The sequence below is a fragment of the Bubalus bubalis genome, chromosome 15 (assembly GCF_019923935.1).
Source record: "Bubalus bubalis isolate 160015118507 breed Murrah chromosome 15, NDDB_SH_1, whole genome shotgun sequence".
In the NCBI taxonomy this organism is placed as follows: Eukaryota; Metazoa; Chordata; class Mammalia; order Artiodactyla; family Bovidae; genus Bubalus; species Bubalus bubalis.
The window spans coordinates 67,142,550-67,166,388 of NC_059171.1; the positions used below are offsets into that span (position 1 = coordinate 67,142,550).

At 40.9% G+C, this 23,839-nt stretch overlaps 2 protein-coding genes across 10 annotated transcripts in view; one reads left to right on the forward strand and one right to left on the reverse strand.

Annotated features, from left to right (window-relative positions):
• Nucleotides 1–13,995, reverse strand: part of WASHC5 (WASH complex subunit 5) — a 55,025-nt gene extending 41,030 nt beyond the window's left edge. For 2 of the 3 annotated variants that reach the window (XM_025265480.3, XM_044928821.2), the window contains exons 1-7: nt 13,843–13,995; nt 7,904–8,213; nt 7,291–7,436; nt 6,523–6,607; nt 5,818–5,918; nt 3,644–3,836; nt 780–932 (exon numbers count right to left, since the gene is read on the reverse strand). In XM_025265480.3, the coding sequence (XP_025121265.1) occupies nt 780–932; nt 3,644–3,836; nt 5,818–5,918; nt 6,523–6,607; nt 7,291–7,436; nt 7,904–8,089 (864 nt within the window). In that variant the 5' untranslated portion in view covers nt 8,090–8,213; nt 13,843–13,995. The remainder of the gene's footprint in view (nt 1–779; nt 933–3,643; nt 3,837–5,817; nt 5,919–6,522; nt 6,608–7,290; nt 7,437–7,903; nt 8,214–13,842) is intronic. The other variant, XM_006077311.4, reaches the window with a different exon arrangement.
• A 49-nt stretch (nt 13,996–14,044) lies between these two features.
• Nucleotides 14,045–23,839, forward strand: part of NSMCE2 (NSE2 (MMS21) homolog, SMC5-SMC6 complex SUMO ligase) — a 237,179-nt gene continuing 227,384 nt past the window's right edge. For 3 of the 7 annotated variants that reach the window (XM_025265484.3, XM_025265485.3, XM_025265483.3), the window contains exons 1-2: nt 14,048–14,195; nt 21,103–21,279. In XM_025265484.3, coding sequence (XP_025121269.1) covers nt 21,117–21,279 — 163 coding nt within the window. In that variant the 5' untranslated portion in view covers nt 14,048–14,195; nt 21,103–21,116. Of the gene's footprint in view, nt 14,196–21,102; nt 21,280–23,839 lie in introns of all 7 variants that reach the window. The other 4 variants (XM_025265490.3, XM_025265489.3, XM_025265486.2 and 1 more) reach the window with 3 other exon arrangements.

The following is a 23,839-nucleotide window of genomic DNA, read 5'->3' on the forward strand; positions in this document are numbered from 1 at the left end:
TGTTAAAACTTAGGCAAATGAAACCAGACTCTCTCAAGTTTTCCTCTTGGCTACTCATCTCCCAGCTCATGGGTATGATTCATTTGTGGACAGGAAGCATCATCTTCTAATTGTAGGCTGTTCTTCTCGACAGTAAAGCTCCTCAGTCAGGTCCCTCATTACAGACAGCCTGTGGCTCAGTAGTTGGTAAGGAGTGAAATAAAATCTGGGCCCTGAAAATGCGATCCAACTCACCATGCTTTGCTCAAACCTCTATGTGCAAAGAAAATGTTTCACACATATTAAGTGCACTGTCAGTTTTAAACTTTTAAGAATTAACATTTTTAAGCCAAATATGTTTACAAAGTTATAAGCTCATCCCTACAGTAACGTAAACCTTAAGGGCCCACATTAGCTTACAGATAAAACTTATAAAAGCGCAATCCTTATTCACAAAATGACATTAGATAAATTCTGCTCGTTTAGATTTGTAAGACAAACGCTTATGTAACTTAGTTGCACTCTCAGTAGCTAAAGCAAGATCCATTTTAACACATGGTTGTTCTACCTTGAGAGTATTCATTTAAGAAAAAAAAACACAAATAGGTGCTTCAGGAAATTTTACTGATTCATTCCTTCATGCTATGATTTGTAATATTCTCAGCTTACTTAAAGTAATTTTACTTAAGGGAGTTTATGTCTCATTATTTCAACATTAGGTTTATAGGCAAAAGGATGGAAAAAAATCAGTTTTCCAACAAGTTTATTATAGAGAAAAAAAGACTAACAGCAATACTTGCCCAATTGTCTGGAAAGTATTTGTCCACTATCTCTCTCATTTTTGCTTGATGGGTATGAAGAATGGAAGGTTCAAAGTAGAGAATAACATACAGCATGGCAGCCTGATTCGCCAGAGCTGTGCTGCGATGTTCTGGCAATGGGTACGCTGAGACCTGCAAGGCAGAGACCAGACCCAGGAGAGACAGATATTAGTGACAGCTGAATTTACATGTGCCAAGTAAATGACCAGTTCTAAGATACATGAACCTCTCAAAAGTCCATCTCTTTGAGGATCCTGGGCACTGGAAGCAATTCTCAGATTATGGCGCCAGTCACTAGGACCTTCTTCCCATCTCTAGCCTCATGACGGTCTCTTGACTGTCCCTGACTTTGCTGCAATTCTAACTCTTTTCCCTTAAAAAAAAAAAAAAAAATCCTATATCTCTTACTATCCAATTTTGTGTCTCTTCCATCACAGAGAAACTCTTATAGAGCTGACTGATTCCACACTCACTGGTGCTATCTTTTACATCCTGTTTATTCTTCAGCTCATTGGCATTTGACCTCCACCATCACCTCAATGGGGTTAAAGACCCTGATGCTGGGAAAGACTGAAGACGAAAGGAGAAGGGGGCAGCAGAGGATGAGATGGTTAGATGCCATCACTGACTCAATGGACATGAATGTGAGCGAATGCCGGGAGACAGCAGAGGACAGAGGAATCTGCTGAGCCAGTCCATGGGGTCACAAAGAGTCGAACATGACTTAGTGACTGAACAACACCTATCACCTCAGTGGAATTTCCTCAGGTCACACATAGCCTCACAGTCATCCATTTCAATGACCTCTTTCTAGCACTCTCACTTAAATTTCCTGAGGACTGAAATTCTCTCCTCCTTTGGTTTCCCAGACACCACTCTCTTCTCAGACTGCTTTGCTGGGTGTTCTCCCTGCCTGAGAAATGCTGCTGAGTCCCAGGGCTCCATTGCCTCAAGCATTAGGAATCTTTGGCTCCACATAGTACACATCACCTTGAGCACCAGAAGAAAGGGAGGCAGTTATTAAGGATAGATACAGCAATGTCCCATGGAATCTGGAGGCAGGAATGTGGTCAGGTTTCAGGAAGGGCCTGGAGCTGTGAACCAGAAAGCCTTCATTATTTCTCCCCGGAATGTGATGCTCAGTTTCTTCAGACTGTTGTCCATAAGATGGCAGACTAACGTGGCCCCAAACTCCAAGTTTTGCATGCTGTGGGTAAATCCACGTCCCAAAATCGTTTTTCAGGCCCAATTCCATATTACCTGGAGACAGAGAATCTGATCTATCTTGGGTCAAGTGACCTGCCCTGGTCCAATCAGCCAGGCACAGGGGAGGTGCAGGGCAGGGAGAGGGGTGGCTTCACAGCACAACTACAGCTCAATCCCTGTGTTAATAAAGGTCACAGGGCAGGGAGAAAATCGAAATACGCTGCCTTGAAACATCGACAAAACGGACCACCCAGGAGGCAGAAGGGTTAACAGAAGGGTTAATGACAGACAGTTGAAGAAACAGCATGGGCTTTGAAGTCATACAGGCCTGAATTCAAGTTATGGTTCTGCTACCTACTTATGTGACCTTGTGAAAAGTATTTAAGCTCTCTAAGCCTTATTTTCCTCCACAGCAACATAAGGATAATGCTCTTTTGCAAGATTATTATGAACCACAGAGAAAATCGTATATGGAAAAAACCTCCTATGATTCTGGCTCATACTGAATTCTCAATGCTATGCTATACTAAGTCACTTCAGTCGTGTCTGACTCTGTGCGACCCCACAGACGGCAGCCCACCAGGCTCCCCCGTCCCTGGGATTCTCCAGGCAAGAACACTGGAGTGGGTTGCCATTTCCTTCTCCAATGCATGGAAGTGAAAAGTGAAAGTGAAGTCGCTCAGTCATGTCCGACTCTTAGCGACCCCATGGATTGCAGCCTAACAGGCTCCTCCATCCATGGGAAGATGGCATCAAATATTATGGAGACCTGGCATCTGCAGGTAGCTCCTGATTTGAGCTGTCTTTAAAAAAAACAAACTAACTAAAAACTCTTTATGTACACTTAACATATTCATACAAAAAACTAGCAGTCTACCTAAGAACTGTATAGAACAGGTGGGCTCTGTAATAGACGGTATCCAGTCATTACAGGTCCAACTCTTCACGCTCTCTAGTAAAAAAGGAAACAAATATATGAAATTGTGTTTTCTTCAGGAAAAAGAAGTCAAATGGTAACTTTTTGTGGTATTCTCTTAGATCCATGAACAACACACACACTGGAGAGGAAAGTGAGACTTTTCAACCCTGCTCATGCCCCTTCCTTTACCAGGGTGGCCCAAACACCCCTTAGTCATCTGCTGCAATCTTGCTGCCTGTTAACATGCTTCGTGGCACTCTGTGCTTCCCTTAAGATAATACCCATCTTGCTTTACTCTAATTCCTTTGTCTGCCTTCTCTCCTCAGCTACAAGCTCATGATGAGTAGGGACCAGGGCCTGCCTTCATCAGCAGTGGATCCCCATTACTGAACGCACGACAGCCACAAAGTGCATACTCAGCAATCATTTCTGAACTGATGCCTAAAACAATGCATCTTCTCTCCAAATACAGTTCAGATCTCATTTCCTTCTTGAAATCTCTATTTCAAGAGATATTAATCTCTTAATCCCAAAATAATATCCCTCTTTTCTGTACAATTCCAAAGCATAGCCCAGAGGTTTTAAAAGGTTTCTTGCTGTTTTTACTCTTCTGAGCAAGAAGGAAAGAAATAATTGAGGAGGAAGGTAAAATCTATAAGATTTTTAAACTATACTTTTAAGCTATAAAGATAGGTTTAATAATAGATTAAATCCCCACCTGGTTGTAAATATCATCAGATCTCAGCCGACCAATGACCATGCTGATGAAGGTCTCGTTGATAGGCACCCTCTGGAAGTAACTCTCAGGATAGTTGGGTGGTCTTTTGGCCCCTGGTTGGCTGGAATAACCTGTACTTCGAAGCAGCTTACAAATATCATCCATATTCGAATCAGCAGAAGATCGGGCAGCACTGAGCCATGTTCACAATGGGAAATAAAGGGCCAAACAAACCGCATATATTACAAATAAGAAGTCCAGCAAAGCAGAATTTCAGTATAAATTGACTTTATATAGTTTTAGGTATGAGTGGATCAATTTATATCCTTAAGATTCAAAACTATATTTTCAAAAAGCCTGTAATATAGCAAACTTTTAAGATGGGTTCTTGTACGTATGTACAGTTTTATGTAAAGGTCCACGACCGCTTTCCCAAGGGGCAGGATTTGTTTTGGAAGACGGCATTTCTCAAATATAAGGAAGTAACATGATACATACATCATAAATAATACTGCAGCAGGGTGGCAGATGGCATCCCATGATCAAGACACATTGATGTTTCTACAGTAAAATCTATGAACATTCACACAAATGAGATAAATAAAGACAGTCCATAGCCTCATATAGGTGCCGATCAGGTTCTGACTCCAAATTTTGGATTAGGTTAGGTCTTGCTGCCAAAGTGGTTACTCTGTGTGCGTGTGTGTATATGCATATATTTCTGTTGGAGCTCTTTGGATTTCAGAATTGTGGATAAAGAATGTGAACCTACACCAACATTTCATATATTTAAAAATAATTAAAAAAAATAAAGTCAATTTCAAGTGGGATATACCAACTGGTTTTTCTTGGCAAGGTGTACCTTCTACAGAGATTTAATCAAAACATCTGTGATTTTTCTGGTGGTTTGAAGTAGCAAATCTCCAAAGAGACTCAATCTTAGACTTGAAGATGACCTCCTATCTGATGTGAGAATCTCCTTTACTGCAGCTCTGACTTGAAATTGTCTGGTGTCTCTTCAATAATGGATCCTCACATTCTAATCAACTAGCTGTTGTGCCCAAAGGGACAAAGCTGGATTGTCAAAGCTGGGCTTGATGAGCAAACCTCTTTCTTCTTCTTCATGTTACTGTTTTTGTTTTTTCAGGTACTTTCAGAAACAGAGGCAAGACCATTTGAAGCTCATTTAAAAAAATATGGATAGTAAAGAAGCTCATGGTCACACTGATGTGACTGAATTACGCAGCCTCACACCCTGATAGAGCTGAGACGGAACAGGCGAGCTGAGTAGCCTGATTTACTGCTGAGAAGGCAGAGTTCGAAGTGTGGCTGCAAATACAACACCTCCCAGACAATCCCTCTCTGTTGAGGCTCTGACTCTCTGCCCTGTTTATTCTGTCCTAATTTGTAAGTTTGAAAATGTTCATTCTAGCCCACGCTTCTGTAGCCCAAGTTCCTAAATGATTCCTGCTTCTTGGCTATTTCTTTCCTGAATCTTAACTATTTCTGACATTGACCTGGTGTCCAGATTTTGACTCATTATTTCAACAAACTGAAAAATGTGTGTTAGGGACTGAAATCACAATTAGTTAAGGTAGGTCCTGTTTTTAAGCCCTTACTTCTTGAAGTCACATCTCACTGAAAAACCCAAATGAACTTTTTGGCCAACCCAGTACAGTATTTATGAGTGAGAAATCACTTTCAACCTGGCCCTGAATGATAGCTTTTCAAAATGTATCAATCTGAAAATGACAACAGAAGGCTCATTTGTATCCTTACATCTGCCAAGGACTAATGTTTGAAAACTTAAAAAAAAAAAAAAATTCATTAGACTTCCCAAATTTTATCTTTAAGGTAACAGAAATTCAGATTCCTCTTTTAAAAAACTGAGGTACCATCACAGACATGATAATCCATAGATCTCTAAAATCTATAATAGATAAATTATTCCACACATAATACATAGATTATATGATGTATAGTCTATTATGATGATATAAAACACAGAGTGTTATATTTCCACATCATGTATTATGTTCAGCAGTGATAAGAGTCTTATCTTCTGCATTCTAGATGATATTGCTGTTGTTCATAATAAAAGGAGGATAAGAAATCTACACCACACTTTATCAAGAGCAGTGCTTTTGGAGGGCGTGGTCTTAGCTCAGGGATACCTGTATCGATAGTAAGAGACCAGCATTCTCTCTCTAGTTTCTCCTTCAATCTTTTGGTCGATAACCAGAAGCATAACTCCGTATAAGTACAGCGCTTCACACTATAAAAGAAAAAGAGAGGAGCCATGTTCACAGGAGTACACAAGCTTATGCAGCACAGCTGATGATGGGTAAAAGGAGCCCTTTGCTCTCATTTCTCCTAAAAGCTTTATATTGCAAGGAGAATGCAGGATCCTCCCCTCAAAGGGTCTCATCTTCTGTACAGAATGGGCTTTAAAACATTTATGCAAAGTTTAATTTACAATGACTATCTTTCAGCTGGTCTATTTTTCATATTTTGCTTGGGATACCAAAATAGAATTCCAAGATTATGAGTACCTCTAGATCATTCATTTATTTTACAAATATTTCCTAAGTGATCACCATGTACTAGGTACCAGGCTAGATGTCTAGGATGCAAAAGATAAAGAAGATAGAACTGTTACACCGAGGAAGTATACATAGTCCACATAATCTGCATTTACTTGTACTTCTGTTCAAAGTCTACTATGTTCTAAGTTCAGACAAAGACCTACCAGTTAGATGACAGTTATCAGTTTATTTAGCTTCTCTTTAAAGGATACACTGTATGTATTGGTGACTTACAGGGAAAAAGTAAGTTTGACATTCCTGAATTTTTTATTTTAAACGGTCACTACTACTTACTAGAAGTTGTTTGCCATCTTCATTGAGAAGCACTGTTTCTAAGGTTTGCTGAATATAAACACCTTCATTGAGATCATCTAGATACCTAGAAAAGAAACCCCAGAGCAAGTTATCCATTGAAAATGAAAGGTTAATATCATTGAAGAAGGACAGTAAAGATGTTTAAAAGATTAGGCAATATACCAGGTATTCTGGCCTTCAAATCATTTGTTTCCATTCATGTGCTTTAAGCATAGGTTTGTGAGTAGGAACTCATGATCAGGGCCACAGGTTATTTATGGCCACTCCAAGTAAAAGGAACACTCCTTAGTCCTGATTTATGAATTACAGAAATCTTGGAAATAATGGCATAAGAACATGGAGTAGTTAGCTTAAAAGCTAATGAATAATGAACACTGAAGGGCTAGAAGGAAGACAATATTGTATGGTCACAGATACGAAGGAAGGTTATGGCTACCAATGCTACAAAAATTAAGTTTTTTTTTTCTTCCCCACTTCTCATAGTCAATAAACTAAATTAGGATCAAGACTGAAAGCCAAAGACTTGGTATAAAGCAAGATGATTATAATATTACACAAGAGCAGGACGTGATAATGAAACTCTACCACACTTAAGATGACTAGTGCCACAGGAAGGAAAAGAAAATTACCTAGGGTATAAGTTAGTAAATTTCTTAGTAACTCAGAAAGATATACATGTTCTTGTATGTCCCTTCTCCCTCTCCACTATTTACTATCAAAATTAGCTATTACTAAATTAGTCAATACCTGTTTAAGTCTACAATATATTTATGCACACTTTGAAATGCTAAATAAAATCTGGTCACAATTTCTATGTTGTTTTCCCGAAATTCTTCATCTAAATCCTGTAGCTCTGGCTTAGATTCCAGTTTGCTTTCACATAATTCTGGACCCTAAAAAGAAAAACACATCAAAGAAAGAGTCAAAAAAACAATACAATTGCTGGTAACAATTTCTAAAGTATCTTTGAAAAATGTGTTCTTATTTATGCCTCTAAAGGGATATAAAAAATTGAAAGCAGAGGAATAGAAAGTAGATAACAGAAGCCTAGATATAAAATCCCCTTGAAGGAGATGGTCTTGAACTGAACCCACAATTTGCATGCTTTTAAGTGTGGCAGACTTCAATGCGAAATAGCATACCAAAGTCATCTTTTAAAAATTTGATTATGTTGTGTTACATTAGGGCTTCTGCACGGTACATTTATATTACTTTTCAAATTAGCTGATATTAAATTTTGTTGCAAAGCTTTTCTTTTTAACTCTTTCTCCATAATTACTTAACATCCCAGTCTCCTGGTTTCCAGAGAAAGCACGCTTTTGTAGAAAAGATTGGTAAGAAAAGCTTTGAGGAAGATTACCTTAAAATAGCTGAAATCAAATATGATATCTCCATATTTCTGTTGATCAGCTCGGTCTTTTAATCTAAATACAGGAGGAATAAACTCAGAGAGCCTCAAAAGTTCAGCAATGATGGCATTGCCACAGGAAACAATCCTTAGGATTGCCTGGCCACACAGGTTATTCTCAGCCAAAAAGTCTACCATCTTGAGGAAAATCAGCTACTCTGGGCCTGGCCACGGGGAATGTGTGACTGGCTTCAGAGCTGGGGTCTGTAAGTCATCAGAGGAAACCAGGTCTGTTGATACATTGGCCACTCCATTAAAGGACCTGCAACAACAACAAAAAAAGTATGAACAATCTCCAGTCCTTTGAAGGAAGGATGTGAAACATATACACAATATTTTTCTTCCAAATTCACTGAAAAAAACTATAATACATAATGACTTCTGATATGGAGGGAGAGCATTTATTTTCCACTCTGCATGTTTTCCTTGTGGAGGGACTTTGCTACATTATTACTCTTGGTCTCTTTCTCAACACTTTATTCATTTCTCTTCATGAGAAAAGACATGATGCGGCTGATCCCAGAGCTTGGGAGAAGGTGTCATAGGGCATGTGTGGGTCCAAGGGAAAGGGTAACTATGTCCTAAAATTTACTAGAATTAGGTGAGGGAACAATCTTTAAAAATGCTTTTTTTCATACGTCAAGTTTGGGAGGTCCTGCTATTGAGACTAATACATGCCTGAGAATTGTGATAGGGTGATTCTAAAGGAAGGACAACTATTTCGCACTAAGCAGTGGAGAGGTTCTGATTAGCAATGTATCTTGAAATGATATCATCAACAAAAACTTATGAAAGTTAAGTTTTATGCCCAACAAAATTGAGAGTGAAACTGCAGTAACTTTGTACTCAATGGACAAACCAAGAATGAGTGCAAAGTAGACCAAGTGCTGTGGAAGGAAAGAATCTAAATTCTTATTGATGTTACTGATTCCTTGATTCAACTGTGGCATTTCCTCACCTTGTAATCCTTGTTAAATGGACCACTTTTATGGTTTATCTACTGTTAACTGGGTTTTGTATTATTTGTAGATGAAAGCATTCTTAATAATATAGATTCACTTGTTCAACAAATATTTATCCAGTGCCTTCTATGTGCGAAACACTGTTTTAGGACCTGCGGCTATTGTAGTGAACATAACTGAGTTCCTGCTCTCATGAAGCCTACATACTACTGGGAGTGGGAAAGAGAGAAATAAGAAAATCATGTATCAGGCTGTGACAACGTGTAAAGAAAAGCATGGTAAGGGATGGAGTGTGTGTGATGTTACACAGTTTGTAAAAGTGTCTTTGATAAGATGGTATTTGAGCAGAGATCAGAGGGAGCAAGCTGTAAGGGTATCTGAGGTCTCTAAGATGGTCCTTCCTGTTCATGCTCTGTGTAGGCCTCTTTCCCTGAGTGTGATTTTCCTGATTTCCTTCTAAAGAAGAGAATATGGAGGATGTGAAAATGCCATTTCTGAGATCAGACTGCAAAAAAGACTGTGACTTCTGGCTTGAGAACCCTTTTCAGCTTATGTGTCCTGGGAAAAGCAAGTTGTCAGGGTGTAAGAGAGCCCTGTGGAGGGACCCCATAGGATGATGGAGAAGTCTGCCACTCACCACTTGAGTAAGCTGGGAAATGGATCCCCCCACCCCCCACCCTCCAACCCAGATCTCAGTTTGTGTTCACAGCTTGACTGCAACCCTCCAAGAGCCCCTGAGCCAAAGGCACCAGCTAAGTGACACAGCTGACTCCTGACCACAAACATTAATTAGACAATAAATGCTTACTTTTTTTTTTTAACTCTGTAATGGCTTATAAGGGAAAAGAATAGAAAAAAGAGTGGATATATGTATTTGTATAACAGATTCACTTTGCTGTACACCTGAAACGAATACAACATTGTAAATCAATTATACACCAATACAAATTTAAAAAAAAAGAAAAAAATGTTTATACTGTTTTAAAGCCACTAGGTTTGAAGGTAATTTTAGATGATGATCTAGGAGAAGGGCATTCCAGGAAGGAGTTACAAGGAAGTTCAAGTAAGGCCCCGGGGTAGGAATGTGCAAGGAAGAACAAGTAGTTGGTGTGGCTGGTGGGGAGTGAGCTGGGGGAGGCGGAGCTGGGGCCCATAGCAGGGATTACGGAGGAGCCACTACAGTTATCCAGAACTCTCTCCTGCAAGGGTTGTCTACAATATACTTTAAGGCATAAATTATTAACAAGTCCCTTCAGTTTTCTCTGTGAAGCTTGCTTGTTGAGTCACACTGATCCCTAGTAGGCTGAATTTCAGATAATTTCATTCCACTTCTCCTACTGAAATGGTCTGGCTTGGAAAATGAGACAAGGAGAAAATAAAGGAAAATGGGAACAAAAGTCACTTGAAGTCCTCTGAAGAACGCCAAACTAACCCAGGTTTCAGCAGGATGAAATTCTAGACTCAATTCAGAAGTGGGGAGCCTAGGATGAACAGGTCTAACTGCTACCATTTGGATACCAAGACAGGACAGTGTGGCCAAGAGAAAACAGCTTAAAGCAAAGCAACATGACCTGCCTTCTTTCCCAATAAACAGATACACTGGGCACACGCATGCATGTGGTCAAGGAGGCTTAGGCCTGGGATAATGACATAAGTCAAAACTCTGGTGTGCCTGTGTCTTATTTAAATCCTTTTTACCCAATGAGTTACACTGTAGGCAACTTCAAATTTGACTAAAGTTTTTGGTGGGCCTCCCTGGTGGCTCAGTGGTAAGGAACCCATCTGCCAAGATAGGAGACGTGGGTTCAATCCCTGAGTTGGAAAGATCCCCTGGAGAAGGAAATGTCAACCCACTTCAGTATTCTTGCCTGGAAAATTCCATGGACAGAGGAACCTGGTGGGCTACAGTCCATGGGGCCTCAAAGAGTCAGATTTGACTTTGGGACTAAATGACAACAGTCTTTGGTAAATAGCCCCATTGTTGGCTGAAAAACTGGTCCTAAAGAATAGAATTAAAGATCTAAACGTAAGACCAGAAACTATAAAACTCCTAGAGGAGAACATAGGCAAAACACTCTCTGACATACATCACAGCAGGATCCTCTATGACCCACCTCCCAGAATATTGGAAATAAAAGCAAAAATAAACAAATGGGACCTAATTAACCTTAAAAGCTTCTGCACATCAAAGGAAACTATTAGCAAGGTAAAAAGACAGCCTTCAGAATGGGAGAAGATAATAGCAAATGAAGCAACTGACAAACAACTAATCTCGAGAATATACAAGCAACTCCTACAGCTCAACTCCAGAAAAATAAATGACCCAATCAAAAAATGGGCCAAAGAACTAAATAGACATTTCTCCAAAGAAGACATACATATGGCTAACAAACACATGAAAAGATGCTCAACATCACTCATTATCAGAGAAATGCAAATCAAAACCACTATGAGGTACCATTTCACACCAGTCAGAATGGCTGCGATCCAAAAGTCTACAAGTAATAAATGCTGGAGAGGATGTGGAGAAAAGGGAACCCTCTTACACTGTTGGTGGGAATGCAAACTAGTACAGCCACTATGGAGAACAGTGTGGAGATTCCTTAAAAAACTGGAAATAGACCTGCCTTATGATCCAGCAATCCCACTGCTGGGCATACACACTGAGGAAACCAGAAGGGAAAGAGACACGTGTACCCCAATGTTCATCGCAGCACTGTTTATAATAGCCAGGACATGGAAGCAACCTAGATGTCCATCAGCAGATGAATGGATAAGAAAGCTGTGGTACATATACACAATGGAGTATTATTCAGCCATTAAAAAGAATACATTTGAATCAGTTCTAATGAGGTGGATGAAACTGGAGCTTATTATCCAGAGTGAAGTAAGCCAGAAAGAAAAACACCAATACAGTATACTAACGCATATATATGGAATTTAGAAAGATGGTAACAATAACCCTGTGTATGAGACAGCAAAAGAGACACTGATGTATAGAACAGTCTTATGGACTCTGTGAGAGAGGGAGAGGGTGGGAAGATTTGGGAGAATGGCATTGAAACATGTAAAATATCATGTATGAAACGAGTTGCCAGTCCAGGTTCGATGCACGATACTGGATGCTTGGGGCTGGTGCACTGGGACGACCCAGAGGGATGGAATGGGGAGGGAGGAGGGAGGAGGGTTCAGGATGGGGAACACATGTATACCTGTGGTGGATTCATTTTGATATTTGGCAAAACTAATACAGTTATGTAAAGTTTAAAAATAAATAAAATTTAAAAAAAACAAAAAACAAAAACAAACAAACAAACAAAAAAAGAATAGAATTTAAGAAGCATCATTAAATACGCCTAATCATGTTGCAGTGATCTCAGAGGTAGGTGGCTTTACAGATGTTAAGATTTAGTTGAGACTTAAAAAAAAAATCACTCTAGAATAAGGTGTGAATAAGCATGGTAGAAGAAACTATAACATATTAAATCTTCCTTTTAGAGGTTCTCCTGGTGCTAGGAATGAAGACAATTTATAATGACCACTTATCGCAATGTAGGTTGTCTTATTATTTGCCATGAAATGAAACCAGAAATTCCACTCAATTTCCTGTTTTCTTTTTACAAGGCACCCAGAAAAGTGGCTGTAACCTCATTTTAAAGAACTGGTATGGAATTGTGATTTTTAGTTTGGAAAGTAATTCTAGACAAAAGACAACATGCTTTCAAGAATGAAGCATGGCAGCATTATACCAACTGCCCAAGGAGTACAGAACTGAATTATGAAAATTAAAGTTCCCTGGGAAGAATCATTCTTTATCCTACACAGAGGACAAAAGAAGATTGATCTAGTTTAATCCTTTCATAAAAACCTCAGTTACATAAAGAAGGGAGCACTAGTCCCCACCCATCCATTATAATGAATAAACTAGCGGTTGTTGATCAAGATAAAAACCACGGGCGCATCTCTTACAGGAAAGTTCTAAAATGAGCCTAATCACTTTAGTTTGATTCATGGATCCTGAAACAGAATAAAAAAAAATCGGAAGGTGATCCTTGTAGCGGACAAAGGCAGTGAAGAATCTCCCTCCTCCCGGCAACCATCTAGGTTGGAGGAAGCTCCACGTACTTGGAATCTATCCGGAGACCCAGTTCCCTTACCGGCTCTGTGTTTTCTGTTTTTCTAACTGTACCCACTACGGTATTCTTGGGCTTCCCTTTGTGGGTCAGTTGGTAAAGAATCCGCCTGCAATGCGAGAGACCTGGGTTCGATCCCAGGGTTGAGAAGACCTCCTGGAGAAAGGAAAGGCTATCCACTCCAGTATTCTGGCCTGGAGAATTCCATGGACTGTATCGTCCATGGGGTCGCAAAGAGTCGGACACGAGTGAGCGACTTTCACTTCACTACTTTACTACCACAGACAAATCAGGACCCTCAGAATTTTTTTTTTTAATGCAAAGGACTTTGGCGTGTCACAAGTGAGGCAATCAAGGTGCAGAGAGCAGCAATGACTTGTCCAAACTCAGCCCATGGCAAAACTAGAATTCAAACTGAAGTCCGTCAGACTGTAAAAGCTTCCACCAACCACTCAGGTTTCTCGAGAGTAAATGGAGGAATCACGACGTCCACAAAGCCTTACTCCCGGAAACCTGGAAGGATCAGATGCGGACCAAGGAGCTGAACATCATCACTTCTAAAGCGCCAAAGCAGCGCGTAAAACTGTTTCCACCTGAGTGGAGATGCGGAGTCTGAACTGCAGCCGCGGTTCCAGGAAAACCCCCAGTCCTCTAACGCCAGGCTCCCCCATCCAGACCCCACCCCACGCCGCAAAATCTCCCCAGCTCCGTGCCAGGGCCAGCGCGGCCCAGCCCCGGGCGGGGGAGGGGACGGGGGACGTGAAGGAGGCGGCGCGCGCACACTGCCCCGACTCACCTGTCACCCGGGCCGCGCCAGGGCGCACGCGCAGGGCCCGCGGTCGTGCGCGGAGTCTGCACGCCGGCTCCCACCCTCCGTCTCCGTAAGGGTCCTTCCACTTTTACCCCCAGCCCTTCCCTTATCCTGAGCCGGCCAGACCCCAGCTTCCGCCCCTGGTCCCTCGACTGTCACATGACAGAGGGGCGGGGAGCGGCGGCGGGGCATCATGTGACCGCTCGCCGGCGACTACTGATGACGTCCGAGCCCGCGCTCGCCGTTTCAGCGACAGGGGAAGGGAGTGAAGGAAGGAGTTGGGGTCCGGGCGCGGGGAATCCGGGCGCAGCCAGACAAGAGCTACATCCGGCAGCCAGGTAAGGCAGGAGCGAGGGATAGCAATGGGGAGGGTGACGAGGGGTGTCGCCTCCTTCTCGGGCTCTCGGCGGGTGCCCGGAGCTGCGATCTGTGGACCTGGGTTATGGTCGTGGTTCTTTTCACGGTCACAGCGGGGAGGCTGGGGCCGTTGACCTCACTCTCCAAGACGCCATCTCTCCATCCTTTGGCTCTAAATATGTGGATCATGAATTACGTTTTATTGAAATATTGTTCACTTACAGTGTGTTAGTTTAAGGTGTACAGCAAAGTGATTCGGATATCTGTGTGTATATGTATATATTTCAGGTTCTTTTCCATTATAGATTATTAAGATATTGAATATAGTTCCCAGTGCTTTACAGTAGGACTCTATTGTTTATCTGTTTATATACAGTAGTGTGAGGTCCCGAATTCTTGATCTGAATAAATCTGGTTTGAGCTGGCTTTCAAAGCAGGGCCTTGGGCACATATTTGAAATAAACTCTCCGGGTGTCAGTTTCCTTTTCTCTTCTCGCCTGTAAATGGTTGTGAGGATTAACTATAATGAGAGCAAAGCTTAGGGATGCCAGTTCATGGCATGCTATAGGGGACATAGAAATGGTTTCTGTTATTGATGTAACTCTTCCAAATTTTTATTAGTTGCCTATTTTGTGTGAGGGGCTGTTTTATGTAGTGTGGAATATGTCAGAATTCTAGTTTAAGTTGTTGGCAAGGTGAAAGAGTGGCAGACATGTGAGCAAGTAGACCTGGGTTCGATCCCTGGGTTGGGAAGATCCCTTGGAGAAGGAAATGGCAACCCACTCCAGTACTATTGCCTGGAAAATCCCATGGACAGAGGATCCTGGTAGGCTATAGTGCATGGGGTTGCAAAGAGTCCGACTTGACTGAGCGACTTCACTTTCACTTTCACTTTAAAGTAGAATGTGTGTGTGGTTGGGGGAGGGGGACAGTAGTAGCATGAAGAAGAAAACAAACAATAGCTTGTATGGATAAGAGAACGCTTCATAAAGATGTATCCTTGCATATTGAAAAAGAAGGTAGAGCTCTGGTGGCTGAACTTGTATAGGGCCCTATGGATTTAAAGGTGGTCAGCACAGTATCTAGGTTATTTGTGTGCTTACCACTTGCTGTACCCAAAGATGAGAGGAGTATTTTTATTTTTACATTAGCTGATTATTGGCCACCCCATCTACAGAGAATCTTAAAGACCTGCTGTGGTCTGAATGTCTATATCCTCTCCCACCCCACTCCCAGATCATATGTTGAATTCCCAAAGCCAAGATGATGGTACTTAGGCCCTAGAGCCTTTGGGAAGTGCTTAGATCATGAGGATCGAGCCCTCCAAGTAGGCTTGATACCTTTATAAAAGAGGCTCTGGAGAGGTCCCTTACCCTTTCTACCATGTAAAGACAAAACTAGAAGGCCTTGGCCATGAACCACAGGAAGAGGGCCTTCAGCAGAATGCGACTGTGCTGTTGCCTTGACCTTGGACTTCAAACCTCCAGAACTGTAGAAATGTTTCTGTTGTTTATATGTTACTGTGCCTGTGGTATTTTGTTAGAGCAGCACCAACTGATGAAGACAAGGCCTGTTAGGGAAAGCAACAAAATATGCTAGGGGAAAACTCAGGAAGTGGGTAATCGTGTTTTAAGCTTTCTTTGAGACCATAGGTATAGAGAACAAAATAATTACTGTTCCCCGAGGAAGGCTTCAAGAAGTGGTTAGTTTGAACCCAGGTTTCTCAACTACTGCGCTGACATTTGGGACCAAATAATTCTTTGTTGTGGCAGGCTGCCCTGTGACTTACTTACTTAGCTGTACTTGCATGCTAAGTCACTTGAGTCGTGTCCAACTCTGCGACCCTATGAACTATTGCCCACCAGGCTCCTCTGTCAGATAGGGAAAAGCCATTTCTCTTGCTTTTGGATCTGAATTGTTCCTCTTGGTATTTCCGAATTACAGAAAGATGTTTTCCTCACCTGTCTGCAAGTGTAAAGTTTTCATTGGAGTAATGTGAATTTTGCATTCATATAAAAAGGATGGCTTTCCGTTTGTCCAGGATTATATTAATCCTTATATGAAGGTGAAAAAGTGAAAGTGAAAGTCGCTCAGTCGTGTCCAACTCTTTGCGACCCCATGGACTATACAGCCCATGGAATTCTCCAGGCCAGAATATTGGAGTGGGTAGCTTTTCCCTTCTTCAGGGGATCTTCCCAACCCAGCAATCGAACCTGGGGCTCCTGGATTGCAGGCGGATTCTTTACCAGCTGAACCACAGGGAAACCCAAGAATACTGGAGTGGGTAGCCTATCCCTTCTCCAGCGGATCTTCCAGGCCCAGGAATCGAACAGGGGCCTCCTGCATTGCGGATTCTTCACCAACTGAGCTATCACGAAAGCCCTTAATCCTTATATACATTGTGTCTTACTTCGGGCTCCTGTTAAAAATTATCATAGACTGGTGGTTTAAGCAACAGAAATTTATTTCTCACAGTTTTGAAGACTAAAAGTTGTTGGTGTGGTTGAGTACTGGTGGACTCTCCTCCTTGTTTGCAGATGGCCACCTTCCTGTATCTTTACATGAAGGACAGAGAGAGTGAGCCCTGTGTCTCGTCCTCTTCTAACGATGCCAATCCCATCATGAGGGTTCCCCCCTCATTTAAACCTAATCATCTCCCACAGGCTCTATCTCCATATGTCATCACATTGGAAGTTAGGGTAAACATGAATTTTGGAGGGCACAATTATCTCAGTGTTCACCATACCTGAATTATTTGCGGTGCTTCATAAAAATATCATTTCCTCAGAATGTCCACTAGAGACTGATTCAGTAGGTCTGAGATAGTATTTTTAGAAAGTATTTCAACTGATTCTTAAGATCAGACAAGTTTGAGAAAACTATAAAATTTAATTTATCCTTACAATAATGGCTTATCTCCTTTTTACACGGGGTGGGGGGGGGAGGGTGGGAACCGAAGATAGAGAAGTTAAGCTGTTTAACCAGAGTGATGCAGTTTTGAGTGGTGTGGACAGGTGGAATTTCCAGGCATTGGTGACCAGGGTCCATTTCACTTATGCACTATTCTGTATTGCTGCTCACAGTGATGATTAAGTCAGTGGTGTTATTTGTTCTCATTTTAAAAGATGATTTGCCAGGCATTATTCTGAGTGTTTTGTTAAACAAGTGAACTCATTTGGTCCTCCCAGTAACCCTTGATACTGGCACTGGATCATCCTCATGTTACAGAAAGGGAAGGGAGGGCATTGACAGGTTAAATAATTTGTAGCAAGTTACTCAGCAACTTTAATGGCAAAATCAGGCTTTGAACTCACATAGCTGGCTCCAGAGGCTACTTGTTGACCCCCCACTGGAGTTTTTAGAAGTTAACTCCTACTAGTATTGCCCCCACGTTTTACTCTATAACGTAACTAATGTTTGTTTTAATATAAATGTTTCATGTTTTCCTTAAGTAAAATTAATATTCTAGGAACATATGTCCTGTTCATACTGTGACTAGCCTAACCCCTAGTGTGTATGTATGTGTGTGATAGTGTGTGTGATAATATGATAGTGTGTGTGTGATAGTGTGTGTGTGTGATATAGTGTGTACTATATTGATAGTATAAATATCAATAATACTTTGATAATTGTATTTCTAGAACAGTGCTGTCGAGTGCAATAGCCACTAGACACATGTGGTTATTTAATATATTTTTTTTGCATTGTTTCTACATAGCAGAGCATTGACAAAAATAATAAGGTAACTTAGTTGATAAGTTTGGTTTTATAAAAGATATTTGTTGAACAGAGATCCTCTGAATAGAGGCAGAAATAGGTAAAAATATTAGTGATGAAATATTTACATATATCTATTAGAAAAATGAGAATAGAATAGAAAACATTTTCCATTTAGAAGTATTACTTCTGAGCTTCACAGTAGGTTACTTGTAGTATTTTACAGTTTAAAAAAAATGGTCTTCAGAAAAGACTCATTTGAAGGTGTCAACAGCTTCACATTCATAAGCATGACATGCAGTTTTGAAGAGAATTTCAGGAAATCCTATGAAAAATTAAAATAATAAGAGCACATTGAGATAATACATCTTCAGAAACACCCATGTCATAGTATTAAAGACAGATGGCTAATAAACTGATTAAAGAATATGACTATGTACCAAGAATAATGATTTTTTTTTTTTTAAGTTTTGGTATTGATATAAAAAGACTTCTAAATCTGTTTAGAAGAAAGGCAATGCCAAATAATTCTCAAACTACCGCACAATTGCACTCATCTCACACGCTAGTATAGTAATGCTCAAAATTCTCCAAGCCAGGCTTCAGCAATAGATGAACCGTGAACTTCCAGATGTTCAAGCCAGTTTTAGAAAAGGCAGGGGAACCGGAGATCAAATTGCCAACATCCGCTGGATCATCGAAAAAACAAGAGAGTTCCAGAAAAACATCTATTTCTGCTTTATTGACTATGCCAAATCCTTTGACTGTGTGGATCACAATAAACTGTGGAAAATTCTGAAAGAGATGGGAATACCAGACCACCTGACCTGCCTCTTGAGAAATGTGTATGCAGGTCAGGAAGCAACAGTTAGAACTGGCCATGGAACAACAGACTGGTTCCAAATAAGAAAAAGAGTACATCAAGGCTATATATTGTCACCCTGCTTATTTAACTTCTATGCAGAGTACATCAAGAGAAACGCTGGGCTGGAAGAAGCACAAGCTGGAATCAAGATTGCTGGGAGAAATATCAATAACCTCAGATATGCAGATGATACCACCCTTATGGCAGAAAGTGAAGAGGAACTAAAAAGCCTCTTGATCAAAGTGAAAGAGGAGAGTGAAAAAGTTGGCTTAAATCTCAACATTCAGAAAACGAAGATCATGGCATCTGGTCCCATCACTTCATGGGAAATAGGTGGGGAAACAGTGGAAACAGTGTCAGACTTTAATTTTGGGGGCTCCAAAATCACTGCAGATGGTGATTGCAGCCATGAAATTAAAAGACACTTACTCCTTGGAAGGAAAGTTATGACCAACCTAGATAGCATATTAAAAAGTAGAGACATTACTTTGCCAACAAAGGTCCGTCTAGTCAAGGTTATGGTTTTTCCAGTGGTCATGTATGGATGTGAGAGTTGGACTGTGAAGAAAGGTGAGCGCCAAAGAATTGATGCTTTTGAACTGTGATGTTGGAGAAGACTCTTGAGAGTCCCTTGGACTTCAAGGAGATCCAACCAGTCCATTCTGAAGGAGATCAGTCCTGGGTGTTCATTGGAAGGACTGATGCTGAAACTGAAACTCCAGTACTTTGGCCAAGAGTTGACTCATTGGAAAAGACTCTGATGCTGGGAGAGATTGGGGGCAGGAGGAGAAGGGGACGACAGGATGAGATGGCTGGATGGCATCACCGACTCGATGGACATGATTTTGAGTGAACTCTGAGAGTTGGTGATGGACAGGGAGGCCTGGGTGTGCTGCAATTCATGGGGTCGCAAAGAGTCAGACAGAACTGAGTAACTGCACTGAACTGAAATCTGTTTCAATGGGGATATGTTACTAATTTTTTTAAAGTGTAGTTGACTTATAGTATGGCTATTTAAATTTAAATTGGTTATAATGAAATAAAATTTAAAACTCAGTTCTTTTGTCAGGCTGCTTCTGCTGCTGCTGCTGCTAAGTCGCTTCAGTCATGTCCGATTCTGTGCCACCCCATAGACGGCAGCCCACCAGGCACCCCCAGTCCCTGGGATTCTCCAGGCAAGAACACTGGAGTGGGTTGCCATTTCCTTCTCCAGTGCATGAAAGTGAAAAGTGAAAGGGGAGTCGCTCAGTCATGTCCGACTCTTCTCGACCCCATGGACTGCAGCCTACCAGGCTCCTCTGTCCATGGGATTTTCCAGGCAAGACTACTGGAGTGGGGTATTGATGCTATTGTGACCATCAGTAATCACTGCTAAATAATAATCACACACGCATGGTGGCTTCCATATTGGACAATGCAGACTATAGGAAGAACATTTTTGTCATGGAAGAAAGAAGTTTTTTTAGATAGTGCTGTTCTGGACAATTTAGACTTACACTAGAATCAAGATTGACCCCCCAGATAACTGAATACTTGAACCATATCATTTGGTCCTTGCAGGGTTGTGTTTTTTGAACAACAGTTGGTGTTATAATAATAGATGTACCCCCAAATCTAAATGGCTTTGCAAAACTGAAGTTCATTTCAATTTCTTTCATGCATGGAACCTGACTGGTGGGCAGTTTTCCTCCAAGCAGTGATGTGGGAACCTAGGCTCCTTCCTTTTGATGATTCTCCATCTTCAGTATGTGACTTCTAAGGTCATTGCTTGTCTGTTTCAAGCTGTAAAATTGGATGGTGTAGAGAGAGAGTTCGGTTTTTATGCCAAGGCCTGGAGGTGGCTTCTAATTCACTGCCTTGAAATCAGTACTTAAACGTCAGATAAGTTAAAAATTGTAGGTTTTTAAAATTATCCCTTATTAAACTATTTTATTGCCACTATTTTCTTGTTTTGGAAACATGCATCATATGAGCAGTCTACTCTTTCTGACCCATTTTTGTTTTAGGTTTTCAGGAACTGAGCTCTTGTTGAATTCTTTAGAGAATCAGGGCATCTTTTGGAAGAGAGTATTATCCCTCCTTTAAAAAATGAGAACACTTACCTTCCCTGTATATTACCGGGCAGATATTGTGTTTGGTGGCCCAGATAATGGCACAATGCTTTGATATCCTTTCAAGGGATATAGAATAGGTAGCATTTGTAGAGATACTGAATACAGTCATATGGATATTTCTAGTGGTTCTGTTTTTCTATGCAGTTATTATTCTTATTCATAAATCTCATTTCACTGTGTTTGAAAACTTAGGTAATAATTTCAAGATGCCGGGGCGTTCCACTTCAAGTTCAGGTTCAGGTTCAACTGGTTTTATATCCTTCAGTGGTGTAGAATCTGCACTCTCCTCCTTGAAAAACTTCCAATCCTGTATCAGCTCCGGAATGGACACAGCTTCTAGTGTGGCTTTGGATCTCGTGGAAACTCAGAGTAAGTAATAATGAAAACGTCTTTCTTTAGTGTCTGTTTTGAGGTGACCCTGTGCGATGGCATTGCTCTAGGGATGTGAGATACCACTCACCTTTTGGATGAGCTTGGGGCGCTCATTTAACCCTCTGGGCATCTGTTCTCTCATCTTGTATGTATACCGCATAGTAATGTACAGAGGGTGAGATGAGATTGACTCATTTGTATGTGTTCAGACCCTTATGTTCAAACCACTAGAAACTGCACTAGAAATTTATGTGCTGAAACATGAAGGTTTCTGATCTCAAGGAGCATACAATCAAAAGTATGTGATATTTGTGAACTGTATGGTATATAGCATTGTGATAGTTATTTTTCAGTAATTTAACTATATTTTGTTCTTGATTAATTACTCAGTAGACAGCCTAAGCTGATGCTAGGGGTACTAGTAAAGGAAGGCCTCTACAATAAAATGAGAAAAGTTCAGTTTTCCTGAACTTGACCACAATTTTTTGATCAGAAGATCCAGGAAAATGTTATTTTCTTTGTTTGGTTTAGATTTATTTTTATTTTATATCTATCACATATAGAAGCACGGGAGCAACATGTTTCTTCTTTCGTTTTACTATCGCTGTTTTTTAGCAATTTGATTGTGATATGCCTTGATGTGATTTTCTTTGTTTATTCTTTCTGGTGTTCTTTGAGCTTTATGGATTTGTAGACTTATGGTTTTGATCAAATTTGGAAAAAAATTTCTGCTACTATTTCTCTCCCTTCTCCTTCTGGGGCTCCAATCACATGTATGTAAGACTGCTTGGTAATGTCCCATAAGTCACTGAGGCTTGGGTGATTTTGTTCAAGTCTTTTTTTTCTCCTTGGCTTCAGTATGAATAGTTTCTTTTGCTGTGTCTTCAAGTTCATTAGTCCTGTCTTTTCAAGGGTCTAATATGCTAAGTCTATCCAGGGGACTTTTAATTTCAGAGTCTTTTTTGAGCTTTAGAAAACATAAAAAAGAATTAAATGGAATCTTATTTTTCTCTTCATTATGCTCATGTTTTCTTTTGTATTCTTGAGCACATGAAGTGTATTTATAACATCCTTGTCTGTTTTAATATCTTTGTCTGCTGATTCTGTCAGCTCTGTCCATTGCTGCTTGAGTACATTATGTTGTGGAGTTTCTGAATTTTGTCATCTTCCTTTGAAGAGTATTGACCTTTGTTTTGGTTGGCAGCTAAGTAATTTGTGGATTAGGTTGATCCATTCCAGAGTTGTTATTAAACTTCATTAGGACAGGTCTAGTATAGTTTTCTCTTCTTGGGTGGCTCAGTGGTAAAGAATCTGCCTACAATGCAGGAGACACAGGTTTAGTCCTTAGGTGGGGAAGATCCTCTGGAGAAGGAAATGGCAAACTGCTCCTGTATTCTTGCCAGGGAAATCCATGGACAGAGGAGCCTGGCAGGCTAGAGTTCATGGATTCTCAAAGAGTTGGACATGACTTAGCGACTGAGCATGCGCACAGTGTAGCTTCACTTAGGGCTGACTTAGCTTTTAGGAGGAGTCTCTGTATAGATTCCTGAAGGGCTTTCTCTGCATACCTCCCTCACTGTGCTCTGTCTTGCAAAACCCCTAATGCTCAGCAACTTGAACTCCAGTCTCTGTCTCTTTGGTCCTTCCAGACTGCTGTGCTCCACTTAGATTCTTCCTCCTTTCTGCAGGGAGGAGAGCAATTAGAGGACTTACCTCACCTGATTTCTCAGGAATCCCAATTCTGCTCTGCCTGTTGTCTCAATGTCTGAAAGCAGTTGTTTCCTATATTTTGCCCAGCCTTACGGTTACTCATGGTAGGAAGGTGAGTTCCATACTAGATATTCATTCACAGAAGGCAGCAGAAGTCACCCATCTTTAGTGGGTATTCTCTAAAGGTCTTACCCCTGTCCAGCCTGATTTGTAGTCTCTTTTTGATACTGATGGAGATTTGGCTTTGGTAGGTAGTCCTGGGGAAACTCATAATAAAATCTTAAACCATGAGAGAAGAGCTGTTACATAACCTCCTGGAGGGTTGTATCAGTTTTTTTTCAGGATTTGGTTTGAAGATTTCTGAGTGTTTTTAATACAAACTTCATTTTTGTTTTGTTTTTTTTAATAAGATGTATATTTTGATACAAAATGCAACATCTTCTGTGTTATTTAAGAGGAAACATAAGCATCACTTTTTGAAAGATTCATGCTCTAAAGCAGAGATTGGCAGAGTTTTTCCATCAGGGGTCAGATAACAAATATCTTAAACTCTGTGGGCCATGTGGTCTCTGCTGCAGCTACTCCGTTGCAGGTCTGACAGTTATTATGAAAATCGTTTTGATCCTGTGGACCTTGTGGAAGGGTCTCGGGGACCACACCCTGAGAACAGCTGGTTATGAACCTGAACTGGAGTGCCTATGAGCAGGATTTAGGTGACGGGAGAAACTCTATACAGAGAGGAGGCCTAGAATGACCCCCACTGGAGTAATTGAGCAAACGCTTGTTGGAGAGCAGTCTTCGTGTGGCACCAGACTGAGGTGCCGTCTCCAAGGACCCAGAGAGTAGA